At 44.8% G+C, this 18,615-nt stretch overlaps 1 protein-coding gene across 6 annotated transcripts in view; it reads left to right on the plus strand.

Moving 5' to 3' along the window:
• The first annotated feature begins 330 nt into the window (after positions 1-330).
• Positions 331-18,615, plus strand: part of ACSBG2 (acyl-CoA synthetase bubblegum family member 2) — a 47,173-nt gene continuing 28,888 nt past the window's right edge. The window contains exons 1-4 of one of the 6 annotated variants that reach the window (XM_034755215.1): positions 331-475; positions 12,687-12,808; positions 17,560-17,639; positions 18,213-18,451. In XM_034755215.1, coding sequence (XP_034611106.1) covers positions 389-475; positions 12,687-12,808; positions 17,560-17,639; positions 18,213-18,451 — 528 coding nt within the window. In that variant the 5' untranslated portion in view covers positions 331-388. Of the gene's footprint in view, positions 478-12,190; positions 12,290-12,351; positions 12,374-12,686; positions 12,809-17,559; positions 17,640-18,212; positions 18,452-18,615 lie in introns of those variants that run through there. The other 5 variants (XM_034755216.1, XM_034755211.1, XM_034755212.1 and 2 more) reach the window with 5 other exon arrangements.

The following is an 18,615-nucleotide window of genomic DNA, read 5'->3' on the forward strand; positions in this document are numbered from 1 at the left end:
AACTGAGCCAATCCCCCGCTGTTGTAACAGCTCCTCGGGTCCCCGCCTATGGCCCATCTCCCCTGAGCAGCTGCGCAATCACCCGCCGGGGGGGGGCGGCTGCAGACTCCACGTGGCCTAGCGGAGGTCAATGACCGAGGGTTACAGAAGGGGGCGGGGCTACGGCCGCGCGGCGCTCACCCCCTCCCTCCCTTGGCGGCTGCTGGCGGAAAAACGGCGTCGCTCGCTCCTGGCCCCGCCCTCTCACGAGAGGCGTGTCAGCCAATCGGGCTCGCGCTCCGGGAGGCGGGGGCGCGCGCGGGTCTTTCAAGCGGCACGAGGCGGTGACGCGACCGGGAGGGGATTCGCCCCTCCCCCTCCCGCGAGCGCTTTAAACTTAAGGGCCCTGATGCCTCCTACAGGCAGCCAGTCAGTGCTGCGCGCGGAGAGGAGGCTCGGCTCGGCTCGGCGCGCGCCCATCCAGCCACCCACCCCCAGGTAAAGGGACGGGGGCTGCCCCTTCTCCCCCTTCAGGCGGGACTGGCCCTGACCCCCACAGGCGCTGGGGCGGGATGGGGCTGGTTCCCCAGGGACGGGGGGGCGATGGCGGGGCTGCCCCTGACCCCCTCAGGGGATGGGGGGCGATGGCGGGGCTGCCCCTGCTCTCAGGCACTGGGGCGGGATGTGACCGGCCCCGCAGGCGGGGCGGTGATGGAGGAAGGGGCTGCCCCTTCCCTCCCCCCTCAGGTACGGCTGGTGATGGAGAGGCTGCTTCCCCCCCCCCCCCCGGGGTGGGCTGGGCGTGGGGGGGGGGTCCCTGCTCCCTTCCCCCTTCCTCCTCTCTCGTGGGCAGGAGTTGGGGCGGGGGCAGCGTGCGGGGCTCTGGTGACCGCCCGCCCCGCGCCCTTGCCAGCGCCCGCCCGGGTGTAGCCCGAGGGGCTGAGAGGTGCCCCGGGCGGGAAGCTGCAGCGGCGGGCGCTGCCCCCCAGCCCTGCCTGGTCGCTACGGCGCTACAGAGGCTTGGCTCGGAGCGGGGCTGGCGAGGCAGGTGCCTCACCTCCCGCAGCGGAGTCAGGGCGTTGGTGGGCAGAGACTTGCTCGGGGCTGGATGGAAAAGCGCTGTAACCCTGCCACGTGTTCGGCCTCCCCGAGGGGGTGACCTCCTCTGGGGCTCTTGAGGGTTTGTGTGTCTAATGGGAGAACGAGAAATTCTATTTTCTCTTTTGTTTCCCTTCTTCCCCCAATGGCGCAAACAGTGAGCGTTTGGCAGCTTGTTAGGCGTGCCCTACCCTTGTTCTGAAGGTACAAGCTCTCCTAGCTACAAGAACAGTAGTCTGTAGCCTTACAGTTGAAACCTGCCAGGATGTTTGCAGTTGGCACAGCTTTATAAGCTTCTAGACCTTTGTTTTGTTGACATTTTCTTAGGCAAATATTAAAACAAAGCTATGCCCAGGTGAGGTCTAATAACTTATGTGGCTCAGGTGTCGCTCTAAAGGTGTGACACAGTTGTTTAAAAGGACTTTATGTATTTCTCTAATGGCTGAACTAAACTCTAAACTCTCAATGTATCCCATAGTCATAATTGGTACTGACCTCATCCAATGTGATATCGGATCAGATTTGGAAAATTCAGTCTGTTTTTAAAATGGAGGGTTAGCAATGGTAACTAACCAATGCTGAGGAAGTTCCTGCTCCAAAAATGGTGTAGGTTAGGGGTAGGCAATCTGTGGCACGCATGCCGAAGGTGGCTTGTGAGCTGATTTTCAGTGGCCCTCACACTGGCCCAGGTTGTGGCCACTGGTCCAGAGGGCTCTGCATTTTAATTTAATTTTAAATTAGGCTTCTTAAACATTTTAAAAACCTTATTTACTTTACATACAACAATAGTTTAGTTATATTAGACCTATAGAAAAAGACCTAAAAACATTAAAATGTATTACTGGCACTCAAACTTAAATTAGAGTGCATAAATGAAGACTTGGCACACCACTTCTGAAAGGTTGCCAACCCCTGAGGTAGGTTGTGCTTGGTATATGTTATACCCTTTCTTCTGTAGCTGTCTTGTGAAAACTATTGCCAGTATACTTAAAGTTGCACCAGTTTCTGAAGTTCAACTGCTTATTTCAAGTTCTGGATGAAAATGTTTTGAGCTTTGTTAGTCCCTAGAGGAGAGATCTCATCTGCCTATATTAAAGCTAAATAGATATTGTTTCATGTTAAAGAATCACCAGTAGACTTCCTGCCACATACATAGCTTCCTGTGGAAAAAGCTGATGGCTATAAACAGTGCTTCATATGTTCATCAGTATTAAACTGTTATCAGTGTTTGTTTCCTTCTGTGTGAGTAACTCGTGGTACTTCTGCTGTCTGCCTCTTCAGGAAGAAGTGCACTTGTGACATCTACAACAGGTTAATGTTCTCTGATAACATTTAGTCTCCAGAAACTGAATGAATAAGCTTATCATGTGACACAGTGATGACTTGTAAGATGTCTATTGGCTGAAATAATCAGGTTACACTTGCATGATGCTGCAGAAGGCGCCTGCAGTGTTAGTCATTTCAGCACTGTTTTCCTAAAATTGGTACAAGACTTCAGAACATTCTGCAACAACCATAAATTAATAGTTCATTCCAGTATTTTACCAGGAGTTTTGAAATGTCCTCTGTGCATTCAGTAACAAACTCCACGTTTTTCTAAACTATTATTTGGCAGCTAAATCCAGATGTCAAGGAGGATCACTATATAGAATGTTCACAGTACTAGCTAACTCAGGGTTTCTGAATTTTTCATGATGTGGCTCCCCTCATAATTGTGCCGTAGGGAACACCACCCCTTCTGTTTTGTGGTAATATGGACTGCCATCTCTGCCAGTAACTATAATAACATCCCTGGGGCAAATATAGAAACTGCTATTCTAACATTGTTCTGTGTAAGCAAGGTGGCTTAGCAGATGATTACAAAGGAACTTGGAAACCTGTCTCAACAGATCACTAGTGGTCCATGGAACACAACTGTTGATTTAGATTATTTATGAGAGATTAGACTTATAAATTAAAGCTAAAAACTAAAGTTAAATGAGAAAAAGGAATCTTATCTTAACCAGCTCCTACTAATTAATTTATAACTGCAGTGTAGCCTTAACTAGTGAACAAAAATTACTACACTTGCAGTGATGGTTCACCAAATTTCACTGGTTGGGAGTTCAGGCTGCATATCTAGCCAGTTCCCCTTGTGTTCTGGATATCTGCAGTAAATTCTGTCCTTTTCAACCTATAGTTCTCATGTACAATAAATGTATGCATTTTTCAATACAGAATCTTTGGGAGAGTAGGCAGAGAGAACAGAGGCTTTAGCATCTGGTCAGAAGTCCATTGGGAATTCTGGCACCCAAAAGGGATAAATAAATTTAAAGTTCCTGTTTTGGGCAGGAATAAAGGAGATTAAATTTTTAGAGGGGGGAAGAGAGGTTTACATCTATTACTCTTCCCTAAGCAGCAACTAGTTGCCTACCTATATTTCCCCATCTCATAATCTATAATTACTGTTTAAAGAACAGGAGTACTTGTGGCACCTTAGAGACTAACAAATTTATTAGAGCATAAGCTTTCGTGGACTACAGCCCACTTCTTGGGATGCATAAGTTAAATGTTACTGTTTAGTAGAAACTGAAATGATCAGTAGTGAAATAGCTTAAAATTACCTTAAAGACTCAGTAGGGGGTACCATTGACTTGAAATTCAGTTAGTTTAAAAATTCAGGTTAAAGGGATAGTCTTGAATACTACACCAACATACTATGGTGGTCCTCAACTTTTGTGGTTTTAAAATTACAGCTTCATGCTTCAAAAAGTTGCTTCTGAGGGTGGGGGGGGGGAAACCCCATTCAAACAAAAAGGGAAACTGACCGTATAGTCAAATTTAGGTTCCCCTGTCTAATGTGCTGTCAAATGCACAAACTGAAAATAGCCTACTGGTAAAGCTGTGCTGGTAGGGAATTTTACCAAAGTTTCCCATGTAGATGCTGTCTCTTTAACGTGAACCTTAGCTTTTCAAATATAATTATGTTGAAATGTCAACTATAATTATGGTCACAAAACAATCTGTTTGACACCCCTGCTGTAAATCAACAAAGAACCTTTGAGAGAGAGAGATTGTGAGGAAGCTGTAGTAACTGTCACACTATTTCCCATATGTCATGAAATTGCAGGAAAAATCATCTGAAATCCATGCTTCCCTTCCTCCACCCATTAGGGTCACATTCAAGAAAACAAAGGCTTACTTAACTTCCTCTAATTCAGTGCCTTCTGCACAAAGCGATCAAGAGTTAAAATCATAAATATAAAGTACTTCTGCACTAGTAACAAAATGTAATCTGAAACCTCTATTCCCTGCCTTTTGTTAAGGTACAGCCTGCTCTAAACGTTAAGGCCAAATTAATTTTAATACGATCACCAAATAGTCCCTTTCTTGTTCAAATAGTACAGTCTCTGAAGTGGTGTTCCTGAAATATTAACCATACTAAAGTTCCAATACTTAGACTAAGAGACATCAGTTAGCTTCTCTCAGCCAAAACTGAACCGATTTGCTGAAATTACCTGTCTGGTGCAGCTACGATTGTCAGTGTGTTCAATTGTTTCAGAATTATTTCCGGGGTACTTCTTAAAGTTAGACTTTCTGCTCCAGCATCCAGTGTTGTAGCTGTGTCAATCCCAGGATATTAAGAGAGACTCTCACCTACCTAGTCCCAGGCCACATTGGGGTCCTGACTCTCAATTTGAGAACCCCTGACTTATACTGCCCTAAACATCGGTGTGGACCACGCTAATTCAGCAGGAAAGCTGCTACTGCCTCTCACGGAGGTGGACTTATTATGCCAATGGGAGAACTCTCTCATCTGCATAGAGCAGGGGTGGCCAGACTTACTGACTCTGAGCCACCTACAACCATCTTCAGAAGTTTGAGAACCAGGGCACACCAGCCAAGGCTTAGGGCTTCAGCTTCATGGGCGACACCTGATGGGTCTTCAGCCTCGCTCCTGCTGAAGCCCTGAGCCCCAGTAGGTGTGCCCTGTGGGGCAGAAGCCCTGAGACTCCCACTCCCTGCTGGGCAGAAGTCCCTACCTCGTCACCTCACTGAAAAACAGAGGTCCCAAGCTGCTCCCCCAATCTGGTAGGTGGGGGGGGGGGTCTGCAAGCTGCACTTTAACAGTAAAAGAGCCACATGTGGCTATGAGCCACATTTTGGCCACCCCTGGCATAAAGCATCTTCACCAGATGCAGTACAGCTGCACTGATGCTGATGTAGCACTTAGTGTAGACACCCCCCTGAGCGATGCAAGTTTCAGCGCTGTAAAGTGGCAGTGTAGACACTGCTACAGCACTGGAGCCATTCCCCTTGCAGAGGTGGTTTTATTACAGCGTCGGCAGAGCTCTCTCCCAGTGCTGGAGCTGCGACTACATAGCCACGTTAAAGCGCTGCCCCAGCAGTGCTTTAACATCATCTGTGTAGACAGCCTAGAGCTGGGAAACTTAATCCAAGTGTCACAGCTAAATACAAGGTGGACCATAAGCATGAGTAGTTAACACATTTCAAGGGACTATACAAGGTGAAGTGACTTGTTAACACTCTTCCAGTCAGAGGTGGGGCAGCAAAGTAAGTAGACTATTGAATCATAAATCCAGCCTTGACAACTGTGACCCATGGCCAGAAAGGGTTAAACATCCTGCAAAATGAATAACCCACAGAAGACATGTGGGGAGATATTTGTGTATTTACAGATGTATGAGTAGGGTGGACAATGTGATCAACAGTCCCTGTCTATGTTGTATTCTGATAATTCAGAGGTCAAAAAAATCCTATCATGTAAATGGATTGTAAACATGGGATATCTCAGTATTTATCTCTCTTTGAAATGCACTGTGAATGGCCTTATGTTAATTTGTATAGCTAAGTACTGGTGATGGACCTCCTTCAAAGTCATCCTAATTACCTTTTGTTCCCTGAGGAATTCCAACTTCTTAAGACATGAAATTGTATAAAAGATCCTTGGGTCCTGATTCTGTCATCTCAGATCTGCTTAGACTTCATCAGGGGAAGTTTGAGTTGCAAGACTGAGGTCCCAGTTATGCTGATACATCATGAATATGAGATTTGGATGTTGGACTATAAACTGAATTCTAAAGGAACTCTTTGCAATTACAAAGCACAGCATCTCTGCTGTGAATCTGAAACTCAATGAATTGAACTCATGTCTGTATGTATATTGATCTTTTAACCATACTCTTGTTGTTTTAATACATTTTAGTTTCTGTAATAAGAATTACAGAAATTTTCCATCACATTTGTCGTGGGGGGCCTGAGGCTGGATCATTTTAAGGGAACTGTTTGGACTTCTGAGTAACCATTAACGTAATAAAGAGGCTGTCTATGCTGGTTTGGTGAATCTAAGTATTGGAATATCCACTAGCTTTTGGGGGATTGTCTGCCCCATTCTTTGCAATTCACCATAATTGAGTGACCACAGCTGGCTCCCCACTAGGACCCCAGTAACAGTGGTATAGTTGTGCTTAGATACATACTACGTACCACAGGTTAAGTGGGCTTTTGGATCCGAACCACACGCTCGTCAAAATTTAATTTTGATATTGGAGAGTTTAATGGTTAAAAATCAGTGAGTGACCCATGATCAAGATCCTGACAGGAAAAAGCCTCAAAACTGTGCTTACAGAGAGGGTTGTATTTTAAACAAAAGGCCCCAGAGCAGGAACTGAAAAATCTGTTAATTGCCAGTGATAAGGAAGCAGACCCAGTGAAAATGCTTGTGGTGAGAAACCAGCAGCTAAACTTGAACAAAAACGAAAAAAAAAAAAAAAAAAGCTAATACGGAAGGAGAAGCTGCTGAAAAAGAACGCCTCTGTTTTGAACATGAACAAAAAAAGGCATATATTTGATCGCAGGAACTAGAAGCTAAGGCAAAAGTGGACAGACTTAAGCTCCAGTTCAAGAGAATAAAGGAACAGGAACTGTATTATACTGAAAAACCAGTTCCTCTCCCCAACCAATATGGGGATAGAATCTATCCAGTTTGTGACAATATTGGTATGTTTGACTGTGTGTGCGTGTAAAACCAAATTTACCCCAACACTGCCCCTTTTATGTAAATACTTTTACTGTGAGCTCAGGTGAAGGTAACCCCATAACTTGTGCAAAAAATGTAAAAGTCAATAGTAAAAGCTGTTTAGGGCAAATAACAAGAGTGCTGTTAAAAGTTGTAAAAACAGATTTTGTCAGAGGAAGATTATTTACCAAATCAGTGTGAATACTGTAATCCTCTGGGTTTACTGTAAGTGTGCCTTTTAACCAGAATCCATATTGAATAGGATGGTGTTAAACATTAGGCAATAGAGTCCTTACACCAGCTATGACTTAATTTGATTGGGGATGATATTAAAACTTTGTTCAGTCAAGTTGACGACATAAACCAGTCACAGGAAAGAAATAATCCTGAACCTGTGTCTATTAAGGGCAAGGATTTGCCTAGGGAGGGTTTCTCCAAACGTTTGTCCGAGGAAGATGTGCAAAGAAGCAGTGTATATGTGGAAAAAATTCCTACATGTCTGTCTGGTATCTCAGAAGTGAATCTGGCATTAGATAAGGAAATGTTTCTCTAAAGCAGATTAAAGTTGGTGATCAGGTTAAAGCCCTAACTGAGGAAGGAAAGGGTACAGTGATGGATTGTTCCACTAACCTGGTCAACACAAGTACCCCCATACCTTACGTGTTACCAGTGTGGAGAATTGTGACAGTGAAGGATACAATTAAAGCCCAGGAAGGAAGTGGTCCTAAGTTTGTGTCTGCTAGGGATGATATTGCAACTAGGTTGTATCCAGTTGTCATAATAGCTCCCAGAGACCAAGCAATTCTGGTGCTTCTATTTTGCCTTTTGATAGTGTGTTGCTGGGTAAAGATATGACAACCTTGTCTGATCAGGGTGATGTGATATAGCTACGGCACAAGGAAATCATGAAGGTAATTTGACTGTTACCTACTGACAGTGTGGAAATTTGTAGCAAGAAAGAGTGCTTTTAATCTTGTGACTATGAAGTCTAGCAGTTTTTTGTTTTTTCCTGTTGTGGACATAAATAAAGCTCAGAACCTGTTGCAGTACATGATATTGCAGAAGGAAATGAATTTCTGGGTGAAGTCTTTGAAAAGGAACAGGAGTACTTGTGGCACCTTAGAGACTAACAAATTTATTAGACTACAGCCCACTTCGTCCACGAAAGCTTATGCTCTAATAAATGTTAGTCTCTAAGATGCCACAAGTACTCCTGTTCTTTTTGCGGATACAGACTAACACGGCTGCTACTCTGAAATCTTTGAAAAGGAATTGTTTTCCACTGACTCTTAATGGGCCATTGTTGATAGTAAACCGTCTCTTCTAAGGAAAGTGTGTTGGTACTTAATGGCCAAAATCTTTCAGATGTGTATAAATCCACTGGCCACAGAAAGGCCCAGTGTGGATAGCTTTGAAAAGATTTGAAATGAAATAAAAGTTGTTAGGGAGTTTAAACAGCCCTATAAACTTAACCAGTTTGTTGGGAAAACAGTGCTGTTGGAACATGAATGTCTCCATGTTGATTATTTAAATAAGCAGTCTGTGACTCAGGTACTAGGGAAAGATCCAGTTACTGGCTTTTTCCCCCCAGAGCAGAACAGCCTTGTAACTGAACTCACACGGATGCAGGAGAGAACAGGCAAACTCTCATCTCTAGATATTTTGGATATGACTTGTCTCTTAGTGGACTTGACATCTGATTCCATGTGGAAACAGAGGTTGGTAATGGAAGGACAAAATAATCTTGAGTCTAACATGCTAGTGAAAATGGATGGCATCTCTTTAAGACAGAGTCCAGCCTTGGAATTGGTAAAGGTTGAGGATCTGAAAACTGGTGAACTGTAATGCAAATTACCTAACTGACTGGGGGGAGAAAGACTTGCCTGTTCCTGTTAGCGAAAGGGACACACCCAGCCAGCCAGTGGATTCTCTTATGCCAAAGAGTTCAGATCTCCCCCCTCCTGGACAGGGGGGACAAGAATGATTAAACCTGGCAAATAAAAGCCACAGGTTAACCCTAAAATACCAAAACACCAAGGAAATGGTTAAATTGAAAGTCTATGTTAAGGAAGACCCTGAGGTCAAAAAAAGCTACAAAGATTCAAAGGGATATTGAACAAGCTGCCCTAAAGAATGAATTGCCTAAACCAAAGGCTTGGCATGACAAAAATAATTGTAAAAGTACACTTGTGATAAAACTGATGTTGCTTATGATTGTAACTAACTTGTTGCTGATACAAAAAACTACACCTACAATGTGCAGGGCTTTTTGAAAAACCCTTGAACATGTTGGGGAGTAATACATAAGAACTCATTATGTTGTAAAAGGCTTCATGGTTATACTGTTTCATTTTCATTACATGACACACACTATGTTAAAAGGCCTGGTGATACTGATATTTCACTGTTGGTGCCTGTATCTAATCTTGAAAGTGTACACAGCAGAAAAACCACTACAAGTTTGAATTGTTGGGCATAAAGGGAAACTGAGGTACAACCGCTCATAGCCTTCATGGTTGAATGGCAGAGTAAGTGCTCTCTGGAGAACATTAATGGCTGTTAACTTAACACACAGACCAAAACCCTGAAATCACTAAAGTGTTTAACAAAATATGGACTAAGTTTTTAACTGGGGCCAAAGCATGCATCAATAATTTTAGCCTTACAAAGAATTCAGTATAAACACAAAAACAATGAGGAGTCCGGTGGCACCTTCAAGACCAACAAATTTATTTGGGTATAAGCCTTCGTGGGTAAAAAAACCCTTCTTCAGATGCATGGAGTCTTATGCCCAAATAAATCTGTTAGCCTTGAAGGTGCCACCGGACTCCTCACTGTTTCTGTGGATACAGACTAACACGGCTACCCCCGATACTTGAATATAAACATAGCTCATATCAATGCTGGAAGGTCCTTAAATTGTATACAGGAGCTCTAATTTCACCCTTCCACCCCAGTCTCCTGTTAGGGGTGTGACTCATGGCTAGAAAGGGTTAAACATCCTGCAAAATAAATAACCCTCAAAAGGCATGTAGGGAGATAATGTTTGTGTTTTTTGTCCACCCTACTCATACATATGTAAATACACAATGTAATCAACAGTCCCTGTTCTGATAATTTGGAGGTCAAAAGAACATCCTATCACTTAAATGAATTGTAAACGCAGGATATTTCAGCCAGATTCTTCCATGAAAACTCCTTGCCCAACTTTATTTCACTTACTCCATGTGCTCAGATGGGGTGTGTGGCTTAGAAACCCCAGACACTTATGATTGCTGGCAAAGTAGATTCATCCCAGTGAAAACATACAGGGAGCAAAGACTTTATAATGCTGCTTGTGTCAAGGCTCTTCCTCTTACGTTATGGAATTGCATGGTCTGGTCTAGGCCCAGCCAGTAACCAGTCTCCTGGGAGTGACCCCGTCTAGTGTGCCAGACCCCAAGCACCCACATGGGCCTGCCTCTGTGGAACTAAGTACTCAAGACTGGGCCTTCTTCCATGGCTCCCTGCAGCAAATCCAGCCAAGCCAAACTACTGCAGGAGGCTTATATTGTGCCCTTTTGGGGTGCAGTGCTGAGGGGGTGTGGTGTTTACAGTAACACAGGCAGCCTTTCCAAAAACAACATAACTGTTTGTTAGTCACCTGGCATACACAATCCTGTAATCCTTAGATTAGTACAGAGAGGCAGAAGTTAAGCCATAGACCTCCCTGGTCAAACAGTGCTGTGATGAGCCAGCCAAGCTGTGATGGACTCAATCTCTGGCATGCATGCATGCTCTCTCTTCTCTCCCTCTGCCCCCATTTCCTCTTTTGTTCCCCAGGTCTGGGCTCCTGAGTCTCTCCAAAAGTCCCTTTCTTCAAGTCACCTGACATCTTGTTCTCCAGTTTGTCACAAATTCCACTTACTGGGGCTTCCTGCTGTTAGGTGTTTATGCTCAGTCATTGAGGTGTCTCAGTCTTGCTGGATGTTCTGATTTGATTTGGGGTCCATTTGAGCCAGTCTTTAATGACTTAGCTCTTCCACTCAGACCACCAGGTGACAGTCCTCCTTCATGCTTCCTGTGCTGTTTTAGCAGGAGACTTAAACTTTTTTACAATGCAAATGCAGAGGGAAACTGAGGCACACAAGCTTCATAACAAATATTTCAGAGAATTCCCATATTGTCACACTTTATCTCCCACACTCGTGGCTTGACTGCCCTCCTATCATTTAACTCCTGTAAGAATTTCCTGCTGGGATGAGAGTAGCATACTATAGATTGGCCATGGTGAAGCAGCCATACAATATATTTTGAAGACAGGTTCTGATGCAGCAAAATGATTCAAAGCTGCTACTACCCTCTTCCCTCAGCCCCACAGTTCAGCAGACTCTGCTTCATGACTAACTAGAGGAAAGCAACCAGCCCTTAGTATAAAAACCCATTTATCTGAATTTTAGGTTATCAGTAGTGCCTTGTATTGACAACTTTAAAGTTATTGCAGTGTCTTACATGATGATAAAAAAAATAGTATGGTGAACATGACTCTTAAAGGAGTTAACAGGAATGTGTTTTTCCTTTTTTATAGAATGATTTTCTTCTAAGCAAATAAAGCCCAACACAATGATCCTGAGTTTGAGGTCTATGTACTGACTAATGCAAAGCTCAAGTAAAACTGACACTTCTAGCATTAGGTTAATTTTAGATGAAGAACAAACTCGACCTTTAAGACAAAATAGTGATACATTCACTTAATGCTGACTAGTAGCTGCCTTCTTCCTGAGTGGGTTTCATAAACTGATTATTACAAAAATGAATTGTGACACTGTGTTCAAATGTAATAGATGCTTTGCAAGCAAGTGCCCTCTTGACTGCCTATAGTACAGTAACCCTGTTGCTGTGACCACATCACAGCTGTTGTGGACATGTTCCAGGCAGGAAAAAGGAAACTATCCAGCATCCTCTAAGAAAGTAATTGCATGTGCTGGTGTTGGCGGGGGGGGGGAGAGGAACAAACACATGATCAGCCTTTCCATATAAGGAGAAAAGTGGGGTGATGGGCTACTTCCAATTGCAATGCAGAGAACACATGACATAAGATGCTATAGCTCTTCCTGGTGGGCACTAGTTTAAAAATAAAGGATGTTACACATCTGTGCTCATGCGGACAGACTGCAGAGGAGAAGGACTGGACAAAGGCACAGACAGTGCACTGTGTGACTCTAAACCATAACTCTCTGATGATGGTTGGGGTCTTGGGGGGTTAAGATCTAAATTCAGTATTTCTGGCTAAACAGTGTAAGATATAAATGGGGGGAACCTCTTTATGAAATGTTCAAAATTGTAAGCAGTTCAACTAAAGACTATTCTTTTAAAATGAATGGGGGGGGGGGCGGAAATCTAACAACTCTTAACAAATCTCATAGAATATATTCTATAGTGCCATCCTACTACTGGACCAGATAAAGAATCTTATTTTATCTTTGCAAATACAAATACTGCTGCCTTCAGTGACAGTTGTTTGAATTGGCTTGTTCAGATAACACAATGTTGAGGAGAACTGGTTTCCTTAAAGCTGTTTTAAACTATCACTTTGTCATTTTAATCTTTTGCAGAGACCATGCTGTCTGAATCGGAAATGGGTACTGTATTGGCAGATTCAGCCTCTAACTTGGATGTTCCAGTGCCGTGTGAGGTGTCTCTTAGTGATGTCATGGTGAACTCTCCATCCAGGTTTGTCCAGTTTCTTTAAAAAAAATTCTACTTGGATTATTTCCCATTTGATTAACAACTATGATAGTTTCCATGATAATCTATATTAACATGGGTTTGTACTATAAAATCTAATGCTGTGAGGAAGTAAAAGAGCAGAATAGAACTTGCTTTACATAGTGCAGTGACTAGCTTCTGAAATAAACCAAATGCATAGTGTATGTTCAAAAAGTGTTCTGTACAGGCAGACTGAACTTCACTTTTATAAAAAAGTATGAATTTAATGTTAACTCTCTCTGGCAGAATTTAAATTTGTCTGTAGAAAGGCATTGGCCATTTGTGTCTAATACCTCGCACTTCTATATTACAGAATGTTGCTATACTGCAAACAGAATATTGGCTGTCTGCAGAGAAATTTCCAAATGTAGGAAAGTACTTCTTGTTTGTCCCTCATATGAGGGAAGTCAGGGGGATCTTTGTCAAAGTAGGCAATGTGTAGCCATGTATCTCTTAAACTCTGTGGGAAAACTAAAAGTAAAGATTGGCTGCACAGAGGTGGGAGATCACTGTGCCGCTCCCACCGAGGACACAGACTCAGTGGTGAGGCTGCACCCAATCCTGACAGAGCGCAAGGACCGGGCCTGCCCCAGAAACACCTCAGGCCCTGCCCCTCTGTGCTAGGTGTGGGCAGGCAGACTCAGCAAGGCAGGATCCAGGAGTGGACCTGCTTAGTGGGGGGGGGGGGAGGGGCAGGGGGAATCTAGGTGTGGGTTGAGAGGTTTCTGTGTGGGGGGATTTGAGTGCATGGGCTTGTTGGGGCAGGGGTCTGGGTGCAAAGGTGATGACTCTGCAGGGGGTCCAGGTGAAGGTGGCTCAACTGGGTGGTCCAGGTACGGGGGAATGGAGCTTATTGGCGGGGGGGGGGGGGGGGGCTCAGCAGGGGGGGCTGGTTATGAGGGTCTGGATGCAGGGGGGGGGCAGATGGGGGTGCATTTCCCTGTACAGGGATCCCTCCCCTTGCAGCTGAGGAATGATGGGTGCAGGAAACAGGAAGTTTGCAGAGCTTCCTGCAGCTGGATGAGAAATCATGGGGTGGGTGTGACCCAGCCCTGGATGCCATGCAGGGGAAGAGGAAGTCCCGTCCTCCCCAGCCCAGTCAGGACTAGCAGCTGAGCCAGGCGCAGGGTAAGAGCTACCAGCCGGGTCTTCCCCAGTCCCGTCCCCTGCCCCTCAGTGATTTACATCTCTGACGGCTGCCCTGAAACATACTGCTAGGGAGGGTCACATGTCCACTCTTGTGGCTTCCCTGTCAGTCACTTTTCTGTGGTGTTTGGTGAGGAGAGAACTGTATAGCTGATCAGGTGAACCTATGGTCTGCTAGGACTCCCTGGCCCATAAAAACCTCCCTAACGTAGATGGCCTGGAACAAAGATTTATAGCCTGAGCCCTAGCCAATGGGGAAGTGCCTGGCAAAAGATTAAGCTATCTTCAGTTAAGGCTGATTTAAGCAAAAGATTATATTTCATTCACACTTGCTCCTGCATAATTATAGCATAAGGTCCTTGTCAAACCAACTGCTGCTGGAGAAGAATTCTGACTGAATCAGGAACAGAAACATGCCTGGGACCAACATTCTCTTGTACCAAAGCCAACAGGGGGAGGGATAGCTCAGTGGTTTGAGCATTGGCCTGCTAAACCCAGGGTTGTGAGTTCAATCCTTGAAGGGACTATTGGGGAATTTAGTTGGGGATTAGTCCTGCTTTGAGCCACAGGTTGGACTAGAGGTCCCTTCCAACCCTGATATTCTATGATAAAATGAGGGTGGAAAAAATAAAAAAAACAGAACTACAAGCTAAAACTACAGACCTATCTACAGCCAATCATGTGCCAGGACTCTTGTATGTCACAATGATCTAGCTAAGATTTGCTATTTCTGTAGCAACAGTTAGTGTCCTAGTGACCCTGCCTGCCTGTAGGATCAAAGTTGATACCTAGGGCTAGGGACAGCCTAGAATTCAGAAGTCAGTGATGTCATAAGAACCTAGTGAGTTCTAGAAGACTGGCATTTGCTCAGAAAATTCTCAGTAAGTGGACATTGAGGGATACCCTCACTCGAACCGTGGATCATTACTTAACAGAACAAAAGGTGGGACTCTTCCCCCTACCTGAGTTCTCATGGAGAAGACTGAAGGTTCAGTACTGACATGAAGTGCTCACCTGCCCATCAGCCCACAGTTATGTCAAAGAGTGACGGACTTTAGAGAAACAGGAAGGCAAATTGGGAAGGCAAGGTAGAAGGGAATATTCAATCCTTATGGGGTGGGAAATAACCTTTATTTAGATTATCTGGGAGTCATGGCTGACTAATGAGTTAAGGGGACTGTATGAATGGCGTGTTGTAGAGTGCAGGGGGGTAAGCACCATCCATTTGAATACTAGGAGAGCAGGACAGTTACACTTGTAGCTCAAGGAATCTCATTCTGGTGAGTGGCGCATGGGTCCCCAGAGGCCAGGCCGGAGTTCAGTTAGCTTATCTGGAAGGTGAGGTATGTGACTGCTGGCAGATTTTTCATTATGCCAAACATACCTGGCTAATGAAGGCAGAGAACGAAGGTCTGATGAATAAACCTGTCTTGGAGAGGAAGAATACCACATCTCTCCATTCCTCTCAGCAGCCAAGAGGGTACAGTGGAGTTCACTTGCTCCCCATCTTCTACAAAAGTTGTCTTCCAGCGAGATTAAAACTGGAGGAGAGATGTTGCCCAGCACCATGATGGGATGATCCCTTAACTATTATGTTGATGACTCAAAACTATAGTTAAGGCGACCTTTTAGTCACTTATATTTTTAGTAAAAGTCAGACAGGTCACGGCTGAGGGTGCAGACTCCGGGATGGGGCCAAGAATGAGGAGCTTGGGGTGTAGGCTGTCCCAGGGCTACGGCAGGGGGAGACGACTCTTCTCCCCCCCCCACTTCCCTCTGGGGCTAGGGGGAAGGAATCTCTCCCCACTGCAGCCCTAAGCACCTGCATGGCACTTAATAGGCTGTTGCGTAGCTTAGAGAGAACTTGGCCTGTGACCTGTCCATGACTTGTACTATACCCCGACTAAATATTGGGGGAGGGGGCACCATGGGTGCTGTTGGGGGAGTTAGTGGGACTGGCAGGTTCCCTACCCAGCTTCTCAGAAGCAGCAACATGTCCCTCCCATAGCTTCTAGCTCTGCACTGCCAGCACAACAGCTCCCGTTGGCCAGGAATTACAGTCAATGGGAGCTGCAGGGGCAATGCCTGTGGGCGGAGGCAGCACACATTGCTAGGAGCTGAGGGAGGAAGGGACATGTTGCCACTTCTGGGGAGCGCCCCCCCAAGGTAAGTGCTGCCCAGAGCCTTCACCCCCTCCCACACCGAATCTCCTCCTGCTGCTGGGGGGTGGGCAGTGGCCTGAGACTGCCCCAGCAGCAGCTGGTGCAAATGCCCCATGGGCTGCCTGAGCTTGGGCTGCCCCAGAGCCAGCCGCACCAGCTGCTACAGAGGTCACGGAAAGTCATGACCAACTCACAGCCTTAACTATATAGTTTGCATGACTCACTTGAGCTCTGATCGCTGCCTCAAAGTTATGTCTAGGATAAGTCGACCATAAAAATGGTGAAACACTAGTTAGGTGGTTATTTCAGCCACACAACACAGGTATCAAACATTGTATGACTTGTGAAAAGCTACTTCCATGGCTTTTTGGAGGAGGTGGGGTGAGGGGGGTAATGGGCTAAAAAAGGGTCTGGAGATGCATGGTGGGCTAGGAAGAGACCTCAAGACACTATTGAGGCAAACGGCTTAGTAGGAGTCAAAATTAACTTTTATGTGACTCAGAGGATCTCTTGCATTCCATCTTATGGACCTGTGGGATATAAACCTTCATGCTTTGAGAGAAAAGCCGCCCATTAACTGATAAGTGTTTAGGAAACCTTCCCTTAATGGACTAACCAGACCAGAAGAGGTTTCTTTCACCTTCCTTTGACGCATCTGGCGTAATGTGGTGGTTTCTGTTGACTACTGGTGGCCAAAGCGTACTAGAGTTTGTGCAAAAGCCGTGTTGGAAGTTGTGAAAATTGACCGACTTTCAGGCTGCTGAATCCTTCTGGGCCTCTTAGGGACTTTCCTGAGAGAGTGCTGGGTGACCGCTCATCTGAGTGGTAAGGAGGAAAAGCTGCTGGGGCCAAGTGTCCTGGATTGGCTCTCTGTGGCAGTGAGCAGGGAAGACTCGTTCCCTAGAAGGAGCAGAAGAACACTCCTCCACTTCTGGCATCTGCTTTAAGTCCACAACTTGGGAAGCTGTTTGGCTTGTGTGTGTGGTGTGTGTTTTTTCCCCCAGTTGTGCCAGTCTTCCTAGCTGCCAGTGCATGCCAAGCTTGAGTTCAGGCTCAGCTTGCCTGGCAATGCAAGTAATCAGTTCATGTTCGGGTCCAAACTAGTTCTGTGTTCAAACTTTTGTGTTAACAAAAACACTTTGGATTTAGATTGTAAAGTTTTTGAGGCTGGGACTGTCGTGCTATGTTAGCCCCATATAGACTGTCAGTAAAAGGAACCACAAACTCAAATCCAGAATATTGGGGACCAACAGTAGAGTAGGAAAATCCCCCTCCTGACATCAAGGGATTAGCATAACTAAATTATGAAACTGAAAATATCTGAGAACTGTGATTGAAAATATGCTGTACACTTAGGTCAGCATACTAAAATAACATCCAATACTTAGTGCTTGCTATTGCTTGCAGAACCGTTGAGGACCATAACGCTGAAATAACCGAAGAGACTAAGACTGAGGAATCTCAGCTAGATATGTTTAGATCCAAAGGTAAGCAAAAAAGTTTATAACAAAAGATAATTATAACAATCAAATAAGTTGCTCTAAACTTCTTTAAATTGTTGCCTTCCAAAATTGTATGCTATAAAACAAAGAAACTTAACCTGCAGAATTGTCTCCTGAGAAACCATGCTGAATTTAGCTTGGGTTGCAGTGGTGGTGGCCCTCAGGGAGGGGTAAATGTTACACTATGCTGTGTGCCAGTGGATAAGCCCCTTGGGGCAGAGGCACTGAATGAGTTTGGCCTCCAGAGAAGGGTACCAGCTGGTCCTGCATAAGCATCTTCTGGCAGAATAGCACCCTCCTTGTTAGTAGTAGTGGGAGGGAGAGGTTTCAGGTTCCCCATTTTTGTTCTTTTGCACAGTTTGAATATAGTTCAGGTTTCAGCAAAACTCCAGTCTCAAAATAGAATCTGACCTACCTGCCAACTTGCCCAAAGTGACAATTCACATTACATCTTGGGTACAATCTCTCAGATTTGACACCACTTATTTCATAGTGGCAGAAGGAAAAAATCTAAATGCAAGGCATTACACTAACACCTTATTTATTTTTAAATACTAGGTTCATCCCCTGCCTCAGGCCTATGGACAACACGACGGGATGGAGAAGTTAAACTAAGGCTAGAGCAACAGGGTATTGGTAGTGAGACACCAAAGACTGTTCCTGAACTATTACAGGAAGCTGTTAAAAAATATGGTGACTATTTTGCCCTTGCATCAAAGAAGGGTGACCAGTGGATAAAGCAAACTTATAAGCAATACTATGAGGAATGTCGGAAGGCAGCAAAAAGCTTTATAAAGGTATGTCTTGTAGAACTTTTATTCACCCATCCACTGTCACTCTGATTGCACTAATGTCCATATTCAGTCACTGAGACTTAAACATTTTCTAAGTATGCCCTAATTTTACAGGAAGAGGGGTGGGGCACAGTGGAAACTGTGGCTCAGTATCATGGAGTCTTAAT

This window comes from Trachemys scripta, chromosome 22 (assembly GCF_013100865.1).
Source record: "Trachemys scripta elegans isolate TJP31775 chromosome 22, CAS_Tse_1.0, whole genome shotgun sequence".
NCBI classification, from domain to species: Eukaryota; Metazoa; Chordata; order Testudines; family Emydidae; genus Trachemys; species Trachemys scripta.